Source organism: Schistocerca americana, chromosome 11, assembly GCF_021461395.2.
Source record: "Schistocerca americana isolate TAMUIC-IGC-003095 chromosome 11, iqSchAmer2.1, whole genome shotgun sequence".
NCBI classification, from domain to species: domain Eukaryota; kingdom Metazoa; phylum Arthropoda; class Insecta; order Orthoptera; family Acrididae; genus Schistocerca; species Schistocerca americana.
Genome location: NC_060129.1, coordinates 34,226,556 through 34,245,106, shown reverse-complemented (window position 1 = coordinate 34,245,106; position 18,551 = coordinate 34,226,556). Strand labels below are relative to the sequence as shown.

The 18,551-nt window shown below is 41.1% G+C and overlaps 1 protein-coding gene across 1 annotated transcript in view; it reads right to left on the bottom strand.

Moving 5' to 3' along the window:
- LOC124553837 (neprilysin-2-like) overlaps nt 1-18,551 on the bottom strand; it is a 271,201-nt gene that overhangs the window by 151,231 nt on the left and 101,419 nt on the right. Inside the window, exon 3 of the mRNA XM_047127825.1 lies at nt 1,224-1,357. Coding sequence (XP_046983781.1) covers nt 1,224-1,357 — 134 coding nt within the window. The remainder of the gene's footprint in view (nt 1-1,223; nt 1,358-18,551) is intronic.

The following is an 18,551-nucleotide window of genomic DNA, read 5'->3' as shown; positions in this document are numbered from 1 at the left end:
ACCAGGATGGCTGGACTCGGATTTGAACTGTCATCCTACCGAATGCGAGTCCATTGTGTTAACAACTGTGCCACCTTGTTAGGGGCATTCTTTCTAGGATGTTGGTTGTGGTGGAGAAGTTGACCTGTAGGGGAGCCCACTGTCAGGGCTAAGTTTGAAAGACCCAGTTTGGCAGTGACTTTGCCCAGTCAAGAAATTTGATTGTGTAATGCTGTTGTAGTTTGCAGTCTGAAGAGTGGTTCAGTGCAGCTTTCCACGATAGCTTATCCTGAGAAAGTCTCCTCATTTTAACACCCACATTTCTCACCATTACCAGATTGTATATTCTTTGGTGACTACCAACTACTCCCTTCTTCTAGTCATGTTGTGCCATTCATTTCTTTCCCAACAATTCAAGTCAATACCTTCTAATTAGCTACTCGATTTACCCAACTAATTTTCAACATTCTTTCACAGAACCGTATCTTTCTGAGTGATCTCTTTATCACCACTTTTCTCTTCCATATATTGGTAACCTCCAGATAAATACAATCAGAAAATATTTCCTCACATTTAAATTTATGGCAGATATTTACAAATATATCTTTTTTTAAAAGAGCTTTTCTTGCTATTGCCTGTCTGTATTTTATATCCTCTCTACTCTCTACTTTGGCTACTATCAGTTATTTTACGGCCATAATAGCGAAACTCCTCTGCTACTTTCAGTGTCTCATTTTCTGGACTATTTTCCTCAGCATCGCCTTATTGAGTTCGACTTCGTTTCTAGTTAGAGTACTTCTACGTATCTACATCTGTATCTGCACCTACATCTACTTGTAGAGTCTTAGTTATGCCACATTTTTATACATACTGAATTTTTGCCAGTGAATCGTGTATGCTGTTTTTATGACTTCAAAAGTTAAACTAAGTGGGTTGTATCAGAGGTTTGATTTTTTCCAAATTTACAATAAATGTATGGAGCATGTGATGTTTTAACGAAATTTTGTGTGGTTCTTATACAGTCTAAGGATATTTGCCAGAAGTTTTATAGATTGTGTTAAGTTCTGGACAACACATAGGAATACCATGCGGGGAACGGGTCCTTATAACTCTAGCCAGAGGATGTCGTGACAGAGAATTCGCTATCGTACTCCTGTGTTAAGACCACCACCACCAGCAGCAGCAGCAGCAGCTGAGGCACACGCAGAGCTTTGTTTAGGCTTGTTTTAGTTTTGTGGCCATACTGGGCTGGTGCTGCCACTTGACAAAGAGGACGCCCAGCGAGACGGCGAGAGCGATGGCTGCCAGCAGCGTGGTCGCAGCCACCAGCGTCAGCCTGCGCTCCATGGGGATACAGTCGTGGCTGCACGTGGGCCCCCTGCAACAGGCAGAGGCAGCTCAGTCAGCACCGTGGCGCAACACGGCCGCCTGCCTTAGTTTACCACCGAAATGGAAGATGGCTGTGGAGTATCCTTCTTGGATGTTTTGGTCATGTGTAGGGTTGTAACAGTAAAGACTGAAGTGTTTAGAGGGAATTGCCCAAAACTGGTACCCCATTTTGTTTCTGATGTAAAAATATTAATAATTTCAGTTTTAAAAGTCTGTAATATTTTCTTTACTATGTTATGCACGATTTACATTTAACTCTTAGAAACTATAATTAAACGTTACCATGAAAATTATTTTCAAGAACCTTACACTTGGCGGTTTGAGAGATAGTTGCCAAAATTGGACCGTTTGCAAAAAATGAGGAAAATTACACTAAACAAAATTATAAATATGTATTAAAAGACAGAAAATGTAATCTATTTTCGCTGTATAAATCTGATATAACAACTGCAGCGTTTAGTTTTACAAATGATACAGAATGTATTAAGAAAAGGTATAGAAATTGCATACGAGCACTGAGTCGTTTATCGACAAAACACACATATGTGTACGTCCTTTTCAGTTCCATCACAGTCCACATAGTTTGACAGCGAGCACTTAACGCACATGAGCGAAATTTAACCCTTAGGTTCCTACGAAAATTTCCTGTCTAAAAACGCACGATAACCATTTTCTTTGGAGGAAGATACTAGTGGGAGAGGATTGAGTTCAGATGTCCCAGAGGACATGTTGTTTTCATTTTCAGTGTTCGAATTTTTGGCATTTTTCCCGAAACGTAGACGCTTTTTTATGGACTTGTCTTGAGAGTACTACTGATGATCCGTCTCTGGCCATGAGTACCTTAGCGTGCTTGCTGTTCAACTGCCTTGGCTTGTTTAGCTATTCTTAGCTCCCACCAAGTTGACTTAATAAGGTCGTAAGGTAGTTGCGATGACTATGGAGCCGCAAGGCTTTTCTCTCGTATTCAGGACACTTTTTTTATTTTTGGAATGGGAATGCTGTTAAGTTGGGTTATCTTACAAGATTTGGAACCCAGAGGATCTTTTAGGTATGTGGTTTGGTAGGTGAGTAGGTATCATTTCAATCTGCTCATTTTTATCTTAATACTTATTGTCCTCTACATAACAAGGACCTGTAAACGACTGAGGAAGGTAATCTGAAAATAGTCGTAAATGAGTTACGTGTAGTTGGCATCTTACATGTCCACGATTCCAGCTCTCTATAGCTGAAAGAACCTCTTGCCTGAGACTGTGAGATCATTTGGAACTGGCTACTGAAATCATTTAACTGAGGTTTCAAGAAGGAACTCATATATTCTACTCTCCTTTGCATCACACTAAGACAGTGCTAATATTTCGGTAGAAATGTCTCATTTCTTCAGCTTCTATCATAATTTAGAATCAGAATTATGTTTACAATTATATAAATTCTATCAGTTTGGCTAATGCAAATTAATGTAGCTCGCCTAAAATTGGGAAGTTTAGTGTTCCACCCACCATGTGGTTTTTGAATATGGGCAGCACATTAAAATTTGCTAAACCAGGATGGATAAGGCAAATAATTGTCTAATTTTCACATGGAATTTCAGTTTTATGCAATGTGAACGAAGTGTGGTCACAGTTTCCTCTTGTGATAACTTAAAGTTTCTCCACCCATCATGAGGCCATAACCAATAGCAACTAACATGCTGCCTGACTACAACACACAGCTCTTCTATGCGCTGCTGTGTCTTCTTGTATATGTTCCGCAGTAATACGTCACCACCAATCACGTCCATTGCTGCTTGATGCATACACAAAAATAATCAGCTCTTAAAATAACATCAATTGCCAGCTTCAGCACAATCAGAAAATTCACAGAAAATCTCTCACCCTGACACAAAAATTCGATACACACCTGTGTCTTAGCTTCAAAACTGCTTCCAAAGATAGCCCGCTTCACCTTAGTCCACTGTAAGCCATGAAGCTACACTTTCATACTTCTAAAATGCACCTCACTCAACACAAATCCAGTGCTATACATATCAAGAACAGACGAAAAAATAAGTCCATTAACATCTATTTTAAGCACTGGACTCACCAAAGAAATTATATTTTCCTGTATCTCTCCAAGCAAACGCTACATCACATCTTCAAAATTCAACACATTCAATTGTTCATAGCTAGTATTCATTATATTTTCAGTATACAGTCAGCTGCTGACTGAAATTGTCAGTCATATGTCGGTGGACTCTGTGTACACACATTGTTCCTTGGATTAACTGATTGCACCTCCATAATCTGCACTCCTGAATCTCTGTCATACCTATAAACGTCTCTGTTATTACCTCTGCTACGTATGTAGTTACCAAAATGTCTACCATTCCAGGTGTTTATGTATTTTCCATAATCACTATTCACACTGCAGTCCCGTATTTCATCCCAATATCTTCATCTGCCATTGCCTTACCCGTCATGTTGGGAACCAGATAACTCATGATCGTAATTTCTACTTCATTGTGACCAAGGATATAGATAAATAAACTGATTGTTGTTCCTACCACACTTTGTCGTCACTGTCACACTCCAACTCCCGTAACACACTTTGGAAGCCCTCCACGTCATCTTCCACAAGACCAGGAAGAATAATTCGTCATAAATGTTGAAGGAGTTTCAGAAGACAAATTCGAATCAATTCATCAGGACCGTAAGATTAGTATGAGGGATGCCTGGAAAATGATTTGGAAGAAAACTCATAAAAAGATTTTTTCCAACCAAAATTTATTTTGAGAAGAGAGAGCTTTTCTTAAACTATTTTTCTGCATAGCTGCCACATTTCTTCAGACATCTATCATAGAGGGGAACTAACTTTTCTATGCCTTCCTCATAGAAAGATACTGCCAGTGAAGAAGGTGATCCAGCTGCTCCCACCAGAACTGTTGAATAGTTTCGTAAATGAGACCAGCAGAATAGAGGCGTGCACTGTCATGAAGTAACACAATTCATTGACTGTGCTTTACATGCCCTTTGTTTTTAATTGCGTGCCAAAGTTTTCTCCATGTTCCACGGTATCTTATCCATTAACAGAGGAATGATTTGGAAAACTAAATGCTGCACCTGACCTGTCAAGTGTGCAAAGAACTAAATGGTCCAATCAAAGTAAAACATTCAGATATGTAATACGTGGGGCAAATGTTCCAAAAGCGAGTAGCAGTCCTTGTGGTAAAGATCGGCAAAAGAGCAGGGGTGAAGAACAAGTGAAAACAGTAGATGATTACAATAGCACAGAAAGTGAGAAAAAGGTAATAACAAGAATAGTATTACAAGAGAAATAAAGAATCATACAGAAGTTCGTCGATGTTGCTAAAGAAGGGGCATGGCAGAGCTTCTTGTGACAGTAGAATGCATCAAATGGACAAGTTTAGGAATGTGGTCAAGTGTATAACAGTTTCAGAGAGTAGGGGAAAGAGAAGGACAAGAGACTAAACAAAGGAGGAACAGATCTGATAATAGTTCTACCTAGTGCAAATAAAACAAAATATTAGGGGAGATGTAGGGTGTGTAACAGAGAAGCATGGTGATGGAGAAATAATTATAGTCTCAGACAATGAAAACTGCAAATAAAGATGAAACTTTTGAAGATAATAATCATAGTTCTGAAATGATTCAGGTGTAAAGCCACGACAATTACAGTATTTATCAGGTTAAAGCTGGATTGTACAACAAATTGTGCAATGTGCAGACACAAAAAGTATGACCCTGTACACACTACTAATGAAACAGTAATCTCCACAAGTATGAATAAACGAAGCAAAGAATTTCAGAAACTATCAGATGTAGAGAACAAACAGATTACCAAATCAGAAACAGGTGAAGATATGACAATTCAGCATAAGCAGAAAGCAAGTAAGGAGGCAAAATGTAGACAAGACCTCCAGATAAGTCAACATTTAAAAAGGCAGTTAAATATCTTGGAGTTAACTGGCAGTAGAAATGCATTTTTTTTAGAGAAGATAATGAGAATAAGTCTTTAGTAAGCGTAACACAGACAACAATATCATTAAATGACTACAAGAATAATTTACAAGTTTTTCTTGACCCAAGTATGCAAATTAGCCCGATGTCAAATGCATGTTTTGAAACAATAAGGAACTAAGTAGGAATAGTAGCGATACCTGTTGTAGGTATTAACTAGTTGGCGCAACTGGAAAAGTAGGGGAAACTATCAAGAAACAGTTTATAACAGATTCTGAAATACATTGTAAATGGCTTAGCGATGAATTCTTAGTTATACGAGAGTTAAGTACTGAATCAAAACTGGTGTTTTGTAGACGATACTTGTATCATAATACATCCCATTAAATAAAAAGCAACAGATGATTTGGTAAACAAAATTCTGAAAATTCTGATAATGGACTCTCCCTAAATTCAAAAGCAAGGACACCACATTTCAGTTCTGTGCAAGAAATACAGTCACAACAATCACTTATGTGGTGCATGATCAGGAGTCAGTAAGTGGAATAGAAAGCTCTAAATTTTTGAGTGTACATGTTGATGAAAACTTGAACTGGAAGAAAATGCTACTGAGCTTCTCAAACAATTACGTTCAGCTACTTTTGCTCTTCATGTAATTTTTAATCTTAGAAACAAACCTATCAACCTTCTGACATATTTTGCAATTTTACCCCCTCCCCTATAATGTACAGAGTAATTTTCTGGGGTAATTCATACTTAGAAAGAAAGTATTGATTGCACAAAAGCGAACAGTAAACAATAGAGGTAAATATGACATTTATTGACCACTGTTAAAGCTGTCAGTGGCTCTGAAAGGACTTCAATATGCACAAGTAACATTTTTTGATCATTTTCCCAGGAACATAAAATGTCTGAAAGGCAGCAAAGCTGATTTTAAATCTAATTTCAAATCAGTTCTCTTGAACTACTCATTCTATTCCACTGACCAACTTCTAATTAAAAACTGGTAGTTGCAAGAAAATTAAGTTCTTCAGTAGAGCTGGTAACAATAATAATGATAATATATTCCTAAATGTCAACACTAATCATGCATATTCTAAGCTGACTCAGTCCACATTACTTTGATAAAAGAATCGTCCAAATGGTCCATAAAGCATGTAACTAACAAACTAAGTGATTTTTGGGATAGAGTGGTTGGTGAAGCATAATAAAAAAGTAATAAAATGTGTAGTGAATGACAAGTAACTCCAAATAGCTTTTGAGGAGCTAAGTGGAAGATACTTAAATCAGAGTTATTCATTAAGAATAAAGTACACTAGGACAAAAGACCGCTTAGGTCATGGTTCACAGCAGTACAATGAAAGACTCATTGATGATCATGAGAACAAAATAAATGAGCTAACGAAAATAGTGGAGCCGATTAATGATTTGGTAGTAACACAAAAGCAGGATTTACATCAGGTGTTAATGGCAATGAACGAGCATTTTCTGATACATATAGATTAGTAAAAGGATTTGAACACAAGGTAGATGCCAAAGAATACGAACCAGTTTTCATTCATCCGTTTCCAATTTCTATTTCGAAGAAGAAAGAAGTACAAAAATAAAGTGATAAGATGATGGAATGAGGCATAGTAGAGCAAAGCTGTGGTCTGTACAATAATCCCTTGGGAACAGTGAGTAAGAAATATGGAGTGGTTCAGGTTGTAATAGACGCTCATATATTGAACAAAATAGTAAAATGGGAAACTGACCGTCCAGAGAATTTAAACAACTGTTACAAAACTTTTATGATTTATGATGTACAGCTAGGTCGGACTGAATGACAGAATATTGGCAGATGTCATCAGTACCTGAATCACAAAAGTATTTGCATTTTTATTTGTAGGAAAATGCTAGCAGTACAGCATTAGAATTAAACACATAACTACCAGTATTTATCGCAACAGCTGATAAAATAGTGGATGCAGAAGTAAGTTCGTAAATTACAATGTGTGTAGACAATGTGTTAATAGCCCATAAGAAAGGATATTATGTCTGTAGGGCATGACTGAAAGAATTCACATAAAATAGATGCAATAAAATATTGTCCAGTAGCGAAGTCCAAAAAACAATTGAAAGCTCATCTACTCATAATAGAATTTTATTTTAAAGATGTGAAAGGGCAAGCACTTAACGATTCTCACATGAATAATTTATTGAAATCGAACAGAGCATTTGTCAGGACGTCAAAATGACAATCTGAATTCAAAAAGATAAGAGAAGGTCTTGCCAAATAAATAATATTATATCTTAACGATTTGAATAAACCATTTCATAGGGGAATTGCAAGTCCAGATTTAGGTCTAAGAGTTACATTCTCCGGTGGAAGGAAGAAGATGACCATGTGAAATATTCCCTTAGAAAAATTATAAATGACTGTGCTTACACTGACACAATATTTTTTAGCGCAATGCAATCTGACTTTCAATTATCCCTACAAAAGAATGGCCCTGACTAACAATAACCTATACCTTTCATGAATCACTTACCTTACAAAAATCTTCATTACTCGAACTACTGCAATACAGCGAGCGCCACTACTGCCAGCTAAATAAAAGATTCAAACTACTGAAGGCACTAACTACTGATAGGCATAGTTAGCAAATGAAAGATTTTGGTAGAGAACAAACAATGTATTTACCTTAATAGTGTTCAAAAGTCATAATATATATATATATATATCAGTTCATGATATCCAGTATTACAAATTTACTCTCTCTGATGGACACACGTCCAGATCATCCGCTCTAAAAACTCCGCCATCTCTCTCCCCACATCCACCACTGCTGGCGGCTCACCTCCAACTGCGCAATTCTACGCGCTGTTAACAGCCAACTGCCCAACACTACAATAGCAAATTCCAACAATGCAAACCAGCCACAGACTGCACACAGCACAGCCAGTGATTTTCATACAGAGCGCTAGGTGACGTTACCAACATAAAAACCTAAACAGCCTACTTACACATGTTGTCCATAAAGCATTTGCTTTCGTAAATCGGATGTAAGGTAAATATGAAAGTCATTATACCATTTCCGAAAAAGAAGAGTCAACAACAGTTAAGAGATGTAAACACTTCTGGAATTATTTGTGAGGGCACAAAACCGTACTTCACATACACAACAGAACTTTAACGTTTCTCAAAAATTATTTGCTGTTCCATCGACTAATCCAATAGGGGCTATACTCACAGCAATTTGAGATGGAAATAAAATATTGAATAACAAATGCATTCCTGAGGGCATACGTTATCTTTTTCAGATATTCAAAGAAAATAAAGAATATGTACAATGGAAAAGCATTGCTTTTACATTTAAGGAGTTTTATATATACATCTAATATTATTTATTGATGGTTACTTGCAGATGAATATGAGGAAAGAGACCTAAAAGTAGACTATGACTTATAGCTGAAAATTTTATTTCAGTGTTACACACTTTCGTACATTAGTGTAGTCTGGTTTCTTCCAGAGAAACCAATAACTTATTGTAAGTAAAGGTGTAGGGTTCATCTAACGAAAGTAGGAAGCCATTAGGGCTGTGAACTATCAAGCTTTTTCCCTTGCCGTTCCGTTCCTGGAACGCCATTTTTACAGGAAGGCCTTGTCACTTCCGTTTATGGAGCTCCCAGTCTTTGGAACGAGGTGTACAGCAGATGGGTAGAAGTAAAGGACATAGCCAGCTAACAGTGGTTCACTGAGACCGTTTTCTCTTCATGACTTTTATATTTTCTGCTAACATGCAGTTCATGGAGAAGACGACAGTAATTAGTACATCTGCAGTAATAAATCTTGTCATGAAAACAGCAGCCGTGCATGCAAGATATTTCCAGAGAAATTTATGGTGTTGCGAAAGTTGCATCATCTTGCTTGTAGAATGGTTTCAGAAGTTAGACATTATGGCGTGTATGGTCTAGTTGAATAACATGTGACACTGCGGATGCTGTGGAAGCAATTATACACCATGTTCTCACCTCCACTGCTTGTGAAAAGGCGAGCTACTGATAATTCATTTCACAGTTAATCATGTAAAGCAAAATCAGACTCGAGTTAAACATAAAGTATGGTGGTAGTGTCTTTGAATTAACACAGCAACAGTTGAGCCTCGAGAAGGCTTTCCTTGTGATGTCAGCTGCACCCTGTTTAGTCTGCCTAAATTCTGTCATAAGGATTATTATTTGTCAAATGGGAAAATAATTGCATTGTAGGCAATATTTTACGTAAGTGATTTCTCAATAATTACGTAAATTCAGTATGACAACAGTATCGAACTTCATTTTTGCATGCAAAACTTCGTAAAATGACTGTCGACAAGGATGTCTTGTAAGTTCTGTTCTGGTACTAAAAGCAAACGATATACACACCACAAAAAAAGTTTTGCATCACCCCAGTTCCCAGAACTCCTGAAGATAGACTGTGGATATTGTATCACAGACATAGTCCCTTTGACTGTTCAGAGATGTCAGTAAACCCGCCCAAAGATATAAACAACCATGCATGAGCAGCGCCTATTAGACGGGGGGGGAGGGTCCGACAGTCGATCAGTTCCAGTCATGCCACCAGGAAAGAGGTACATGGCTCGTGTTGTCTGTAGTTCAAACATGCCTAGACGGTCAATAGCGCGGTTCGATCGAATCCGCATTGTTACTTTGTTGTCAGGAAGGGCTCTCAGCAAGGGAAGTGTCCAGGCGTCTCGGAGTGAACCAAAGCGATGTTGTTCGGACATGGAGGAGATACAGAGAGACAGGAACTGTCGATGACATGCCTCACTTAGACCGCCCAAGGACTACTACTGCAGTGGATGACCGCTAGCTACGGATTATGGATCGGAGGAACCCTGACAGCAGCGCCACCGTGTTCAATAATGCTTTTCGTGCAGCCACAGGACCTCGTGTTACGATTCAAGCTATGTGCAATAGGCTGCATGATGCACAACTTCACTCCCAACGTCCATGGCGAGGTCCATGTTTGCACCATACAGCGCAGTACAGGTGGGGCCAACAACATGCTGAATGGACCGCTCAGGATTGGCATCACGTTTCCTTTACCGATGAGTGTCGCATATGCCTTCAACCAGACAATCGTCGGAGACGTGTTTGGAGGCAACCTGGTCAGGCTAAACGCCTTAGACACACTGTCCAGCGAATGCAGCATGGTGGAGGTTCCCTGCTGTTTTGGGGTGGCATTATGTCGGGCCAGCGTACGCCGCTGGTGGTCAAGCAAGGTGCCGTAACGTCTGTACTATACGTGAGTGCCATCCTCCGACCGATAGTGCGACAATATCGGCAGCATATTGGCGAGGCATTCCTCTGGATGGACGACAATTCGCGCCCTCGTCGTGCACATCTTCTGAGTGAGTTCCTTTAGGATAACGACATCGCTCGACTAGAGTGGCCAGCATGTTCTCCTGACAGGAACCCTATCGGACACGCCTGGGATAGACTGAAAAGGACTGTTTGTGGACGACGTGACCCACCAACCACTCTGAGGGATCTACGCCGAATCGCCATTGAAGAGTGGGATAATCTGGACCAACATTGCCTTGATGAACTTGTGGATAGTATGCCACGACGAATACAGGAATGCATCAGTGCAAGAGGACGTGCTACTGGGTATTAGAGGTACCGGTGTGTACAGCAATCTGGACCTCCACCTCTGAAGGTCTCGCTGTATGGTGGTACAACATGCTATGCGTGGTTCTCATGAGCAATAAAAAGGGCGGAAATGATGTTTCTGTTGATCTACATTCCAATTTTCTGTACAGACTTCCGAACCCTCGGAACCGAGGTGATGTAAGACTTTTTTTGATGTGTGTACATGTTTCAGTTCAATAGAGTGAAGTACAGTGACGTGTGGTAGAAGAATGCTGCATGGAGAGGCGTGGCATTGCACTTTGGCACACTTGAGACCAATCCTACATTTCCTCCAAGATATATGTTTCATATATTGAACTCTTCAGAAAGATATGCGCCACAAAATTGACGTATTTTTGAAAAATTGATTTCGTTTCAATTTTTGACGTCCTATCTCAAACGCTGATAGGGGGTGGGAGAGGGGGGGCGCCACTATTAAGCTTTTGCCCCAGTTCAGAGAATATCGTGGGTTTGGGGTTGACATTTGGACAAAGCTAAGCACGTACTGAAGTGCGGTTCACTGTGCTTTGCAGACTACAGACGCGCTTGTAGATGTACGACGGGACTTTAAAAGGTAAGTTTACGTTATAACGGCAGGCAAAATAACTTTTACTGAATTCTGCGCTACATTTAAAAGTTATACAAACGCTTGACACCACTCCTGAACACAATCGCCAAGTCCGTGTAAATAGCGGTCGGTGCGTTCTACGCATCGTTCAGTTGCTCGATGACAAAAGACCCGCCCCTTGCTGAGCCGCACACTGAAGCCGTGCGGTGCGTCCCCAGCCGGTTCGCCACTCCACCCGCAGCTGTCCCAGCAGCGGCAGAAGCGGCTCTGCAGGGGGACCGCCCGCTACACGTGTCCTCGCTCGCCCCTGACAGCGCGCCACACCTGTTGCTCAGTGGTCCCAGCAGGGGGCCGCCCGGCAAGCGGATTTCCGTGATCTTCGTATCCGTGGTGCACGAAGTGCAGAACTGAAACATCAGTCTTCCCGTACTGTTCGATGCAATTTTCAAAAATTCTCAAATAAATCGGTTTTGAATTTCTCCGAGCTACAGTAACTCTCTCAAATTAAGGCTCTTTTCACAGTGAACCGCCTGCCTGATTCGGTAGCGTTTAACAATGACAATCGCGTCATCAGTGGGTCGCTGCTTCGAATCTTGCTATGGAATTACTTTTCCATTTTATTTTTTGTTCAGTTGGAATCCCTAATCTGTTAAATATAAAATGCATCAAATATAAACCAATTAAAACCTATTTAACCATAGTTTTTCATAAAAAATCCTCATATTCTTGTGTCTTATTACATACCAGACACAAAACTGTAGCTTTCACTGGAAATATAAATTATTAATTATAGATACTTTATAAAAGATTATTAATAGTTTTATAACGCTTTTTAAAATTTAAGCCATCATTATTATCAATCTTATGAAATATCGATAATTAGGAATTAAGACTAGATAATTTAATTACAATATGTTTGATGAATTCTATAAGTAAATGATGAGGATATTCCAATTCAACGAAGAAAAAGGAACGAAAATAAAAAGGACCATGGCGATATTCGATCACGCGATTTCTGTTTTCAACGGTACTGAGTGATCAACACGGGCCACCGCTAGAAACCCTTAATTTTAGTGAAATACTGGTCCCCTAAAAATTTCAAAATCGATTTTCTCGAGCGTTTTTACAATTGTATTGAACCGCTTTCGGACATGGGTATTTGAGTTCTTAACTCCACATACCACGAATACAAAAACTTAGAAAAATTCAATTACCGGGTAGTATCTTTGTTAGTGTGGGTCGACATGCGTAACCTACTTCCTGAGGTCCCTCTCGTATCTTAGCATCTAAATGTACTCGCATGGTAGCAGAAACAGAAATGGCGCTAGAGATCCAGATGTTAAGGACTCTAAAGTTGAATCAATATATTTAGGACTTTTTGATATATAACCACCACAATTTGCTAAAAATTGTTGTTATTCTGCGACTACTTTGACATTACCGTCATTATCTGGCAGAATTCTTTTTTCTTCTTAGGTTTTTCATTTTGTTGTCTGAGCAGGACTCATACACCTATACATGTATCAGGTATAAAATATCACCACAGACGTACGTAAAACTGCAGTAGAATCATATTACAAGATGATCTCCTCGTCTAGCAAAGAGGTATATAAAAGGTGATGTCTTCTCAAGTCTTTTATGGTGATACTCTCTGCAAACAGGAATCGGATGGCGACCAGATACTGTAGGAGGTTCGTGGCGTTGTGGGTAATGTGACAGGCATCCTGTTCTGCACCGGTTTCGCACAGTGGTGATGCCACCACACCTATACAATGTATGAGGGTAGTTTGAAAAGTTCTCGAGACGGAATACAAAAAAAGTACTTACATCAGTGAAACTTTTTTATTTTTCACCGTAGTGGCCTTGTAGATTAAGGCACTTGGTCCAACAATGTTCCAGTGCCTTGATCCCATCTCGAAAATAACTTTCTTCTAGACCTGCAAAATGTTTGTCAATTCCCGCTATCAATTCTTCGTAGGAAATGAATCTTTGTCCACCAAGAAAAATTTTCGGTTTTGGGAAGAGTGGAAGTCTGACGGAGCCATATGAGGTGAATAAGGCGGGTTTGGCAACAATTCATACTTAATTCGTGTAATTTTGCCATGGCGACGGCATATGTGTATGGGCGCGCATTGTCTTAATGGAAGATGACTTTCTTCCTTTCTAAACCTGGCCTTGTTTCGCGTATTTTTTGTTGCAATTTGTCCAGGAGGTTAGCATACGAGGTCAGTATTCTCCAGTAATAGTTTGCCCAGTGGCGACATAATCCACACCCATGCTCATAAATTAAGGACAATACTGATACATGGTGGAACAAGCCTCTTGTGGGCGGTTTGTGGGTTAAATCACCTCGGGGTATGACCGTGCCGTGAATATGACCTGCGGTCGTCGCACGGTGGCGCTGGCAGCAGTCCACATACGCAGAGGTGTGTTGGTGCTTGTCAGAGTACGGTGCAGCGAGCAAGTGTGCAGACGTTTTCAGACGTGCTAATGGTGACTGTGTGTTGAAAATGGCTCAAAGAACAGATATTGATGACGTTATGAGGGGCAGAATACTAGGGCGACTGGAGGCTGCGGAACAAAGCAGATTGTAGCACGGGCCTTCCGTGTGCCACAAAGCGTGACCTCAAGATTACGGCAACGATTCCAGCAGACGGGAAACGTGTCCAGGGCTACAGTGCGGGACATCCACAGTGTACAAAACTGCAAGAAGACAGATATCTCTTCATCAGTGCCCGCAGATGGCCATGGAGTACTGCAGGTAGCCTTGCTCGGGACCTTACCGCAGCCAGTGGAACAGTTGTCTCCAGACACACAGTCTACAGACGACTGAACAGACACTGTTTATTCGCCCGGAAACCTGCAAGGTGCATTCCACTGACCCATGGTCACATAAGAGCCCGTAAAGCCCGGTGTCAAGAACAGAGTACATGGTCATTGGAACAGTGGTCTTAGCTTATGTTCACAGACGAGTCCAGGTATAGTCTGAACAGTGATTCTCGCTAGGTTTTCATCTAGCGTGAACCAGGAACCAGAAACCAACCCCTTAATGTCCTTGGAATGGACCTGTATGGAGGTCGTGGTTTGATGGTGTGGGGTGGGATTATGATTGGTGCACGTACATCCCTGGATGTCTTTGACAGAGAAACTGTAGCAGGTCTGGTGTATCGGGACGTCATTTGGCACCAGTATGTCCATCTTTTCAAGGGTGCCGTGGGTCCCACCTTCTTCCTGATGGATGATAACGCACGGCCATACTGAGCTGCCATCGTGGAGGAGTACCTTGAAACAGAAGATATCGGGCGAATGGAATGGCCTGCCTGTTCTCCAGACCTAAACTCCATCGAGCACGTCTCGGATGCTCTCGGTCGACGTATGGCTGCACGTCTTCAAACCCCTACGACACTTCAGGAGCTGCGCCAGGCACTGTTGCAAGAATCGGAGGCTATACCCCAGCAGCTGCTCGACCACCTGATGCAGAGTATGCCAAACCATCGTGCGACCTGTGTACGTGTGCCTGGTAATCATATCCCATACTGATGTGGGGGTACATGCGCAGGAAACCGTGGCGTTTTGTAGCACATGTGTTTCGGGACGGTTTTCTCAACTTATCACCAATACCGTGGGCTTACAGACCTGTGTCGTGTGTGTTCCCTATGTGCCTAAGCTATTAGCGACAGTTTTGTGTATGCCACGTTGTGTGGCACCACATTCTCCTATTATCCTTAATTTATGAGCATGAGTGTACAAACAGAATCCCCTTCGCATACCAGAACACTGATGCCATGACCTTTCCCGCCGAACGAATTGTCTTTAATCAGCATGTTTCCATTGCTTTGACTGTTGTTTTGTCTCTGAAGTATAGCAATGCACCCAAGTTTCATCTAAGATCACAAATCGGCGCAAAAAATCTTGTTCGTTTCTCCTAAAATGGGCCAAACATTGATTCAACATGTCCATTCTCATGCGTTTTTGGTATAGTATCAAGAGCCGCGGCATCTATTTTGCAGATAATTTTTTCATTTGTAATTTTCAGTTAAAATGTGATATACCCTTTCAGATGACATCTCAAGCGTGAGAAATTTTACACACTTTCAATAGGCGATCCTCCGTGACCATTTTGTGCACTTTTGCAATGATTTCTGGAGTAGTGACACATCTTGGCCGACCACTGCGCGGATCATCATCTAAGCTCTCCCGACCAAATTTAAATTCGTTTGTCCACTTGGCAGCAGTTGAATATAAAGCAGCAGAGTCCCCCAGTGTAATATGGAAATCAGCACGATTGTCCTTTGCTTTCATACCTTTCTTTACGAAGTACTTAATCACTGATCGAATCTCGATTCTTTTCCATCTTCGCAAATCAGTACGCGGGAAAAACAACAGAGTCACGTCATTGGCACAGCTCTCTTCCAAGAGCATTGACAAGGCACGTGTTTACAGGCAATAGTCCAACGAATATCACGTCAACAATTCGTTGCGACAGCGCTCACTTCTCGTGGTAATTCCGAGAACTTTTAAAACCACCCTCGTAGAAGCTTTCTTAACAGCGATGGTTCAATATTAACTTTCTGGAGCTGCGATGTCTCTCATGCTGGAAGTTCGGAATCAGCACCGGGTTCTTTACTAGCATAATTGTTAACTTCGTAACTGGAGGTTTCATGCCGTTTTGTGCTCAGTTTTCCTGATCGTTGATTTACTAACGTTTAAAGAAAGTGTAGCTGGTAATTCCACACGACTGCCCATTCAGTCAGAGACGGCTGCCTTGGGTGTCTTCTCTACTCTATCAGCGGCATGAACGTCTCAGTGGTAATACCAGCACATGGTAACTTCCTGCTTCCTAGTTGTGATCTGCAGTATCAGATTCATGGCGCCATTTGCTATGGGGCAGTTGAATCTTCCGCTTTTGAGGTTTCTTAATAGTTGCAGCGCTCGTCTTGAATCAGAGAGGATGACGAACTCGAAACGCCGCTCGGGGTAGCCGAGAGCTCTGATCCGCCTTGTCACGGTCTGCGCGGCTCCCCCCGTCGGAGGTTCGAGTTCTCCCTCGGGCATGGGTGCGTGTGCGTGTGCGTGTGCGTGTGTGTGTGTGTGTGTGTGTGGTCTTTAGCCTAAGTTAGTTTAAGTTAGATTGTGCGTAAGCTTAGGGACCCATGACTTCAGTAGTTTGGTTCCATAAGACCTTACCACAAAAAACTCGAAACCCAAGAGCTTCCAAAAGGATAGCCAGAAGCTAGTCTCTCATAATCGCGAGTTCTTTAGGCAGCTTCAATTTCATTCCAGTATGACAACTGCTCTCGCAGCAAGTACGACCATATAAATCTTCATTCTTCGAACAATATCTATAAGATTAGTCTGGCACTGCTGTGTTCAGAGAGGTACATCGTCAAAATGAAATTATTCGAATAATCACAGCCAAAGTGTATACCACATGGCTACTATATTAATACGTATTGAATAACTGTTTACACGTGTGAATGTAGAAGGTCCCGCTCAGAACACAATAATTCTAAATAATAATCTGTTTTAAATTTGTAGACCCGTTATACGCACAATACAAAAATTGAAAGTCTGGCAAACAGTGTCTTTAATTTCTAAACGAAACGCAGAATAATATAAGGTTTGAGCAGCTTCTTGTGGTCTTACACCAAAATGTCTTTCACAAAAGCTATGCAGCATAACATAAAGACGATTATATTCATCCATGCTTCATGAGGGCGGACTCTATCGACATCTACGTAAATAATCCGCAAGCCGCAGTAAGGTAGACGGTGGAGGGTTGGCAGAATCGCTCTGCAGACAGCTTCAAATGTCGGTCCCCTAAATGTTCTCATTAGTGTTCCTACAGAAGAACTTCGCCTTTCCATATCATCTGACTAACACTTGTATGTCGTTTGAACCTACTGGTAACAACTCTAGCAGCCCGTCTCTGAATTGCTTCGATGTCTTCCTTTGATCCAACTTGGTGCAGATCCGAAAACTCGAGCAGTGCTCCAGAATAGGTCGCAGTAGTGTCCTACAAGCGGCCGCTTTTGCAGATAAAGCACACTTTCCTAAAAATCTCCCAATAAACCAAGGTCGACGATTCGGCTTCTCTTCCACAATCCTCGCGTCCTCAGTTCCATTTCATGTAGCTCTGCAACGTTTCGCCTAGATATTTAATCGACCTGAGTGTGTCAATGAGCGCCATACTAATACTGTATTCGAACGTTGTGGGTTTGTTTCTCCTACACGTCTGCGTTAACTTAACATTTTTCTACATTTACAGCTATCTGTCATTCATCACGACAGCTGGAACTGTGTGTAACTCATCTTGTATTCGTCACTCAATGACGACACGTCACCGCATACTACAGCATCATCAGCAAACAGGCGAGTGTTGGTGCCCACCCTGTCCTCCAGGCCACTTACGTGTATAAAGAACAACAGCGGTCGTGTCGCACTTCCCTCGGCCACTCCTGACGACACCCACGTCTCTGATGAACACTCGCCGTAGAGGACAACGTACTCATATAGTTAGTTAAGAAATCTTCCAGTCACTCAGATACCCTGGACCTTATCCCGTATGCCCATACCTTCGTTAACAGTCTGCAATATGGAACGGTGTCAAATGATTTTCGGAAATCTAGGAATGTAGAGTCTGACTGTCTTCCTTCCCCCATGATTCGGAGGATATTATGTCAGAAGATGGGAAGCTAAGTTTCTCATGAGCGATGGTTTCTAAACTGCTGCTGATTCGTGGACATAAGCTTCTCGTCCTCAAGGAAATTAATTGTATAAGAACTGAGAATATGTTCAAGAATTCCGAAGCAGACTGATATTACAGATATTGTTCTGTAATTTTGTGGGTCTGCTCTTTTACCCATCTTGTAGGGGGTGAACATTAATAAGATGGACAAACTGCAGGGACGGATTCCTGACTGGAAACGGGGAAAAATAAATCCTATGAACATGTGTCTGGAAACGCATCGTTGCCACAGTAGATGGCG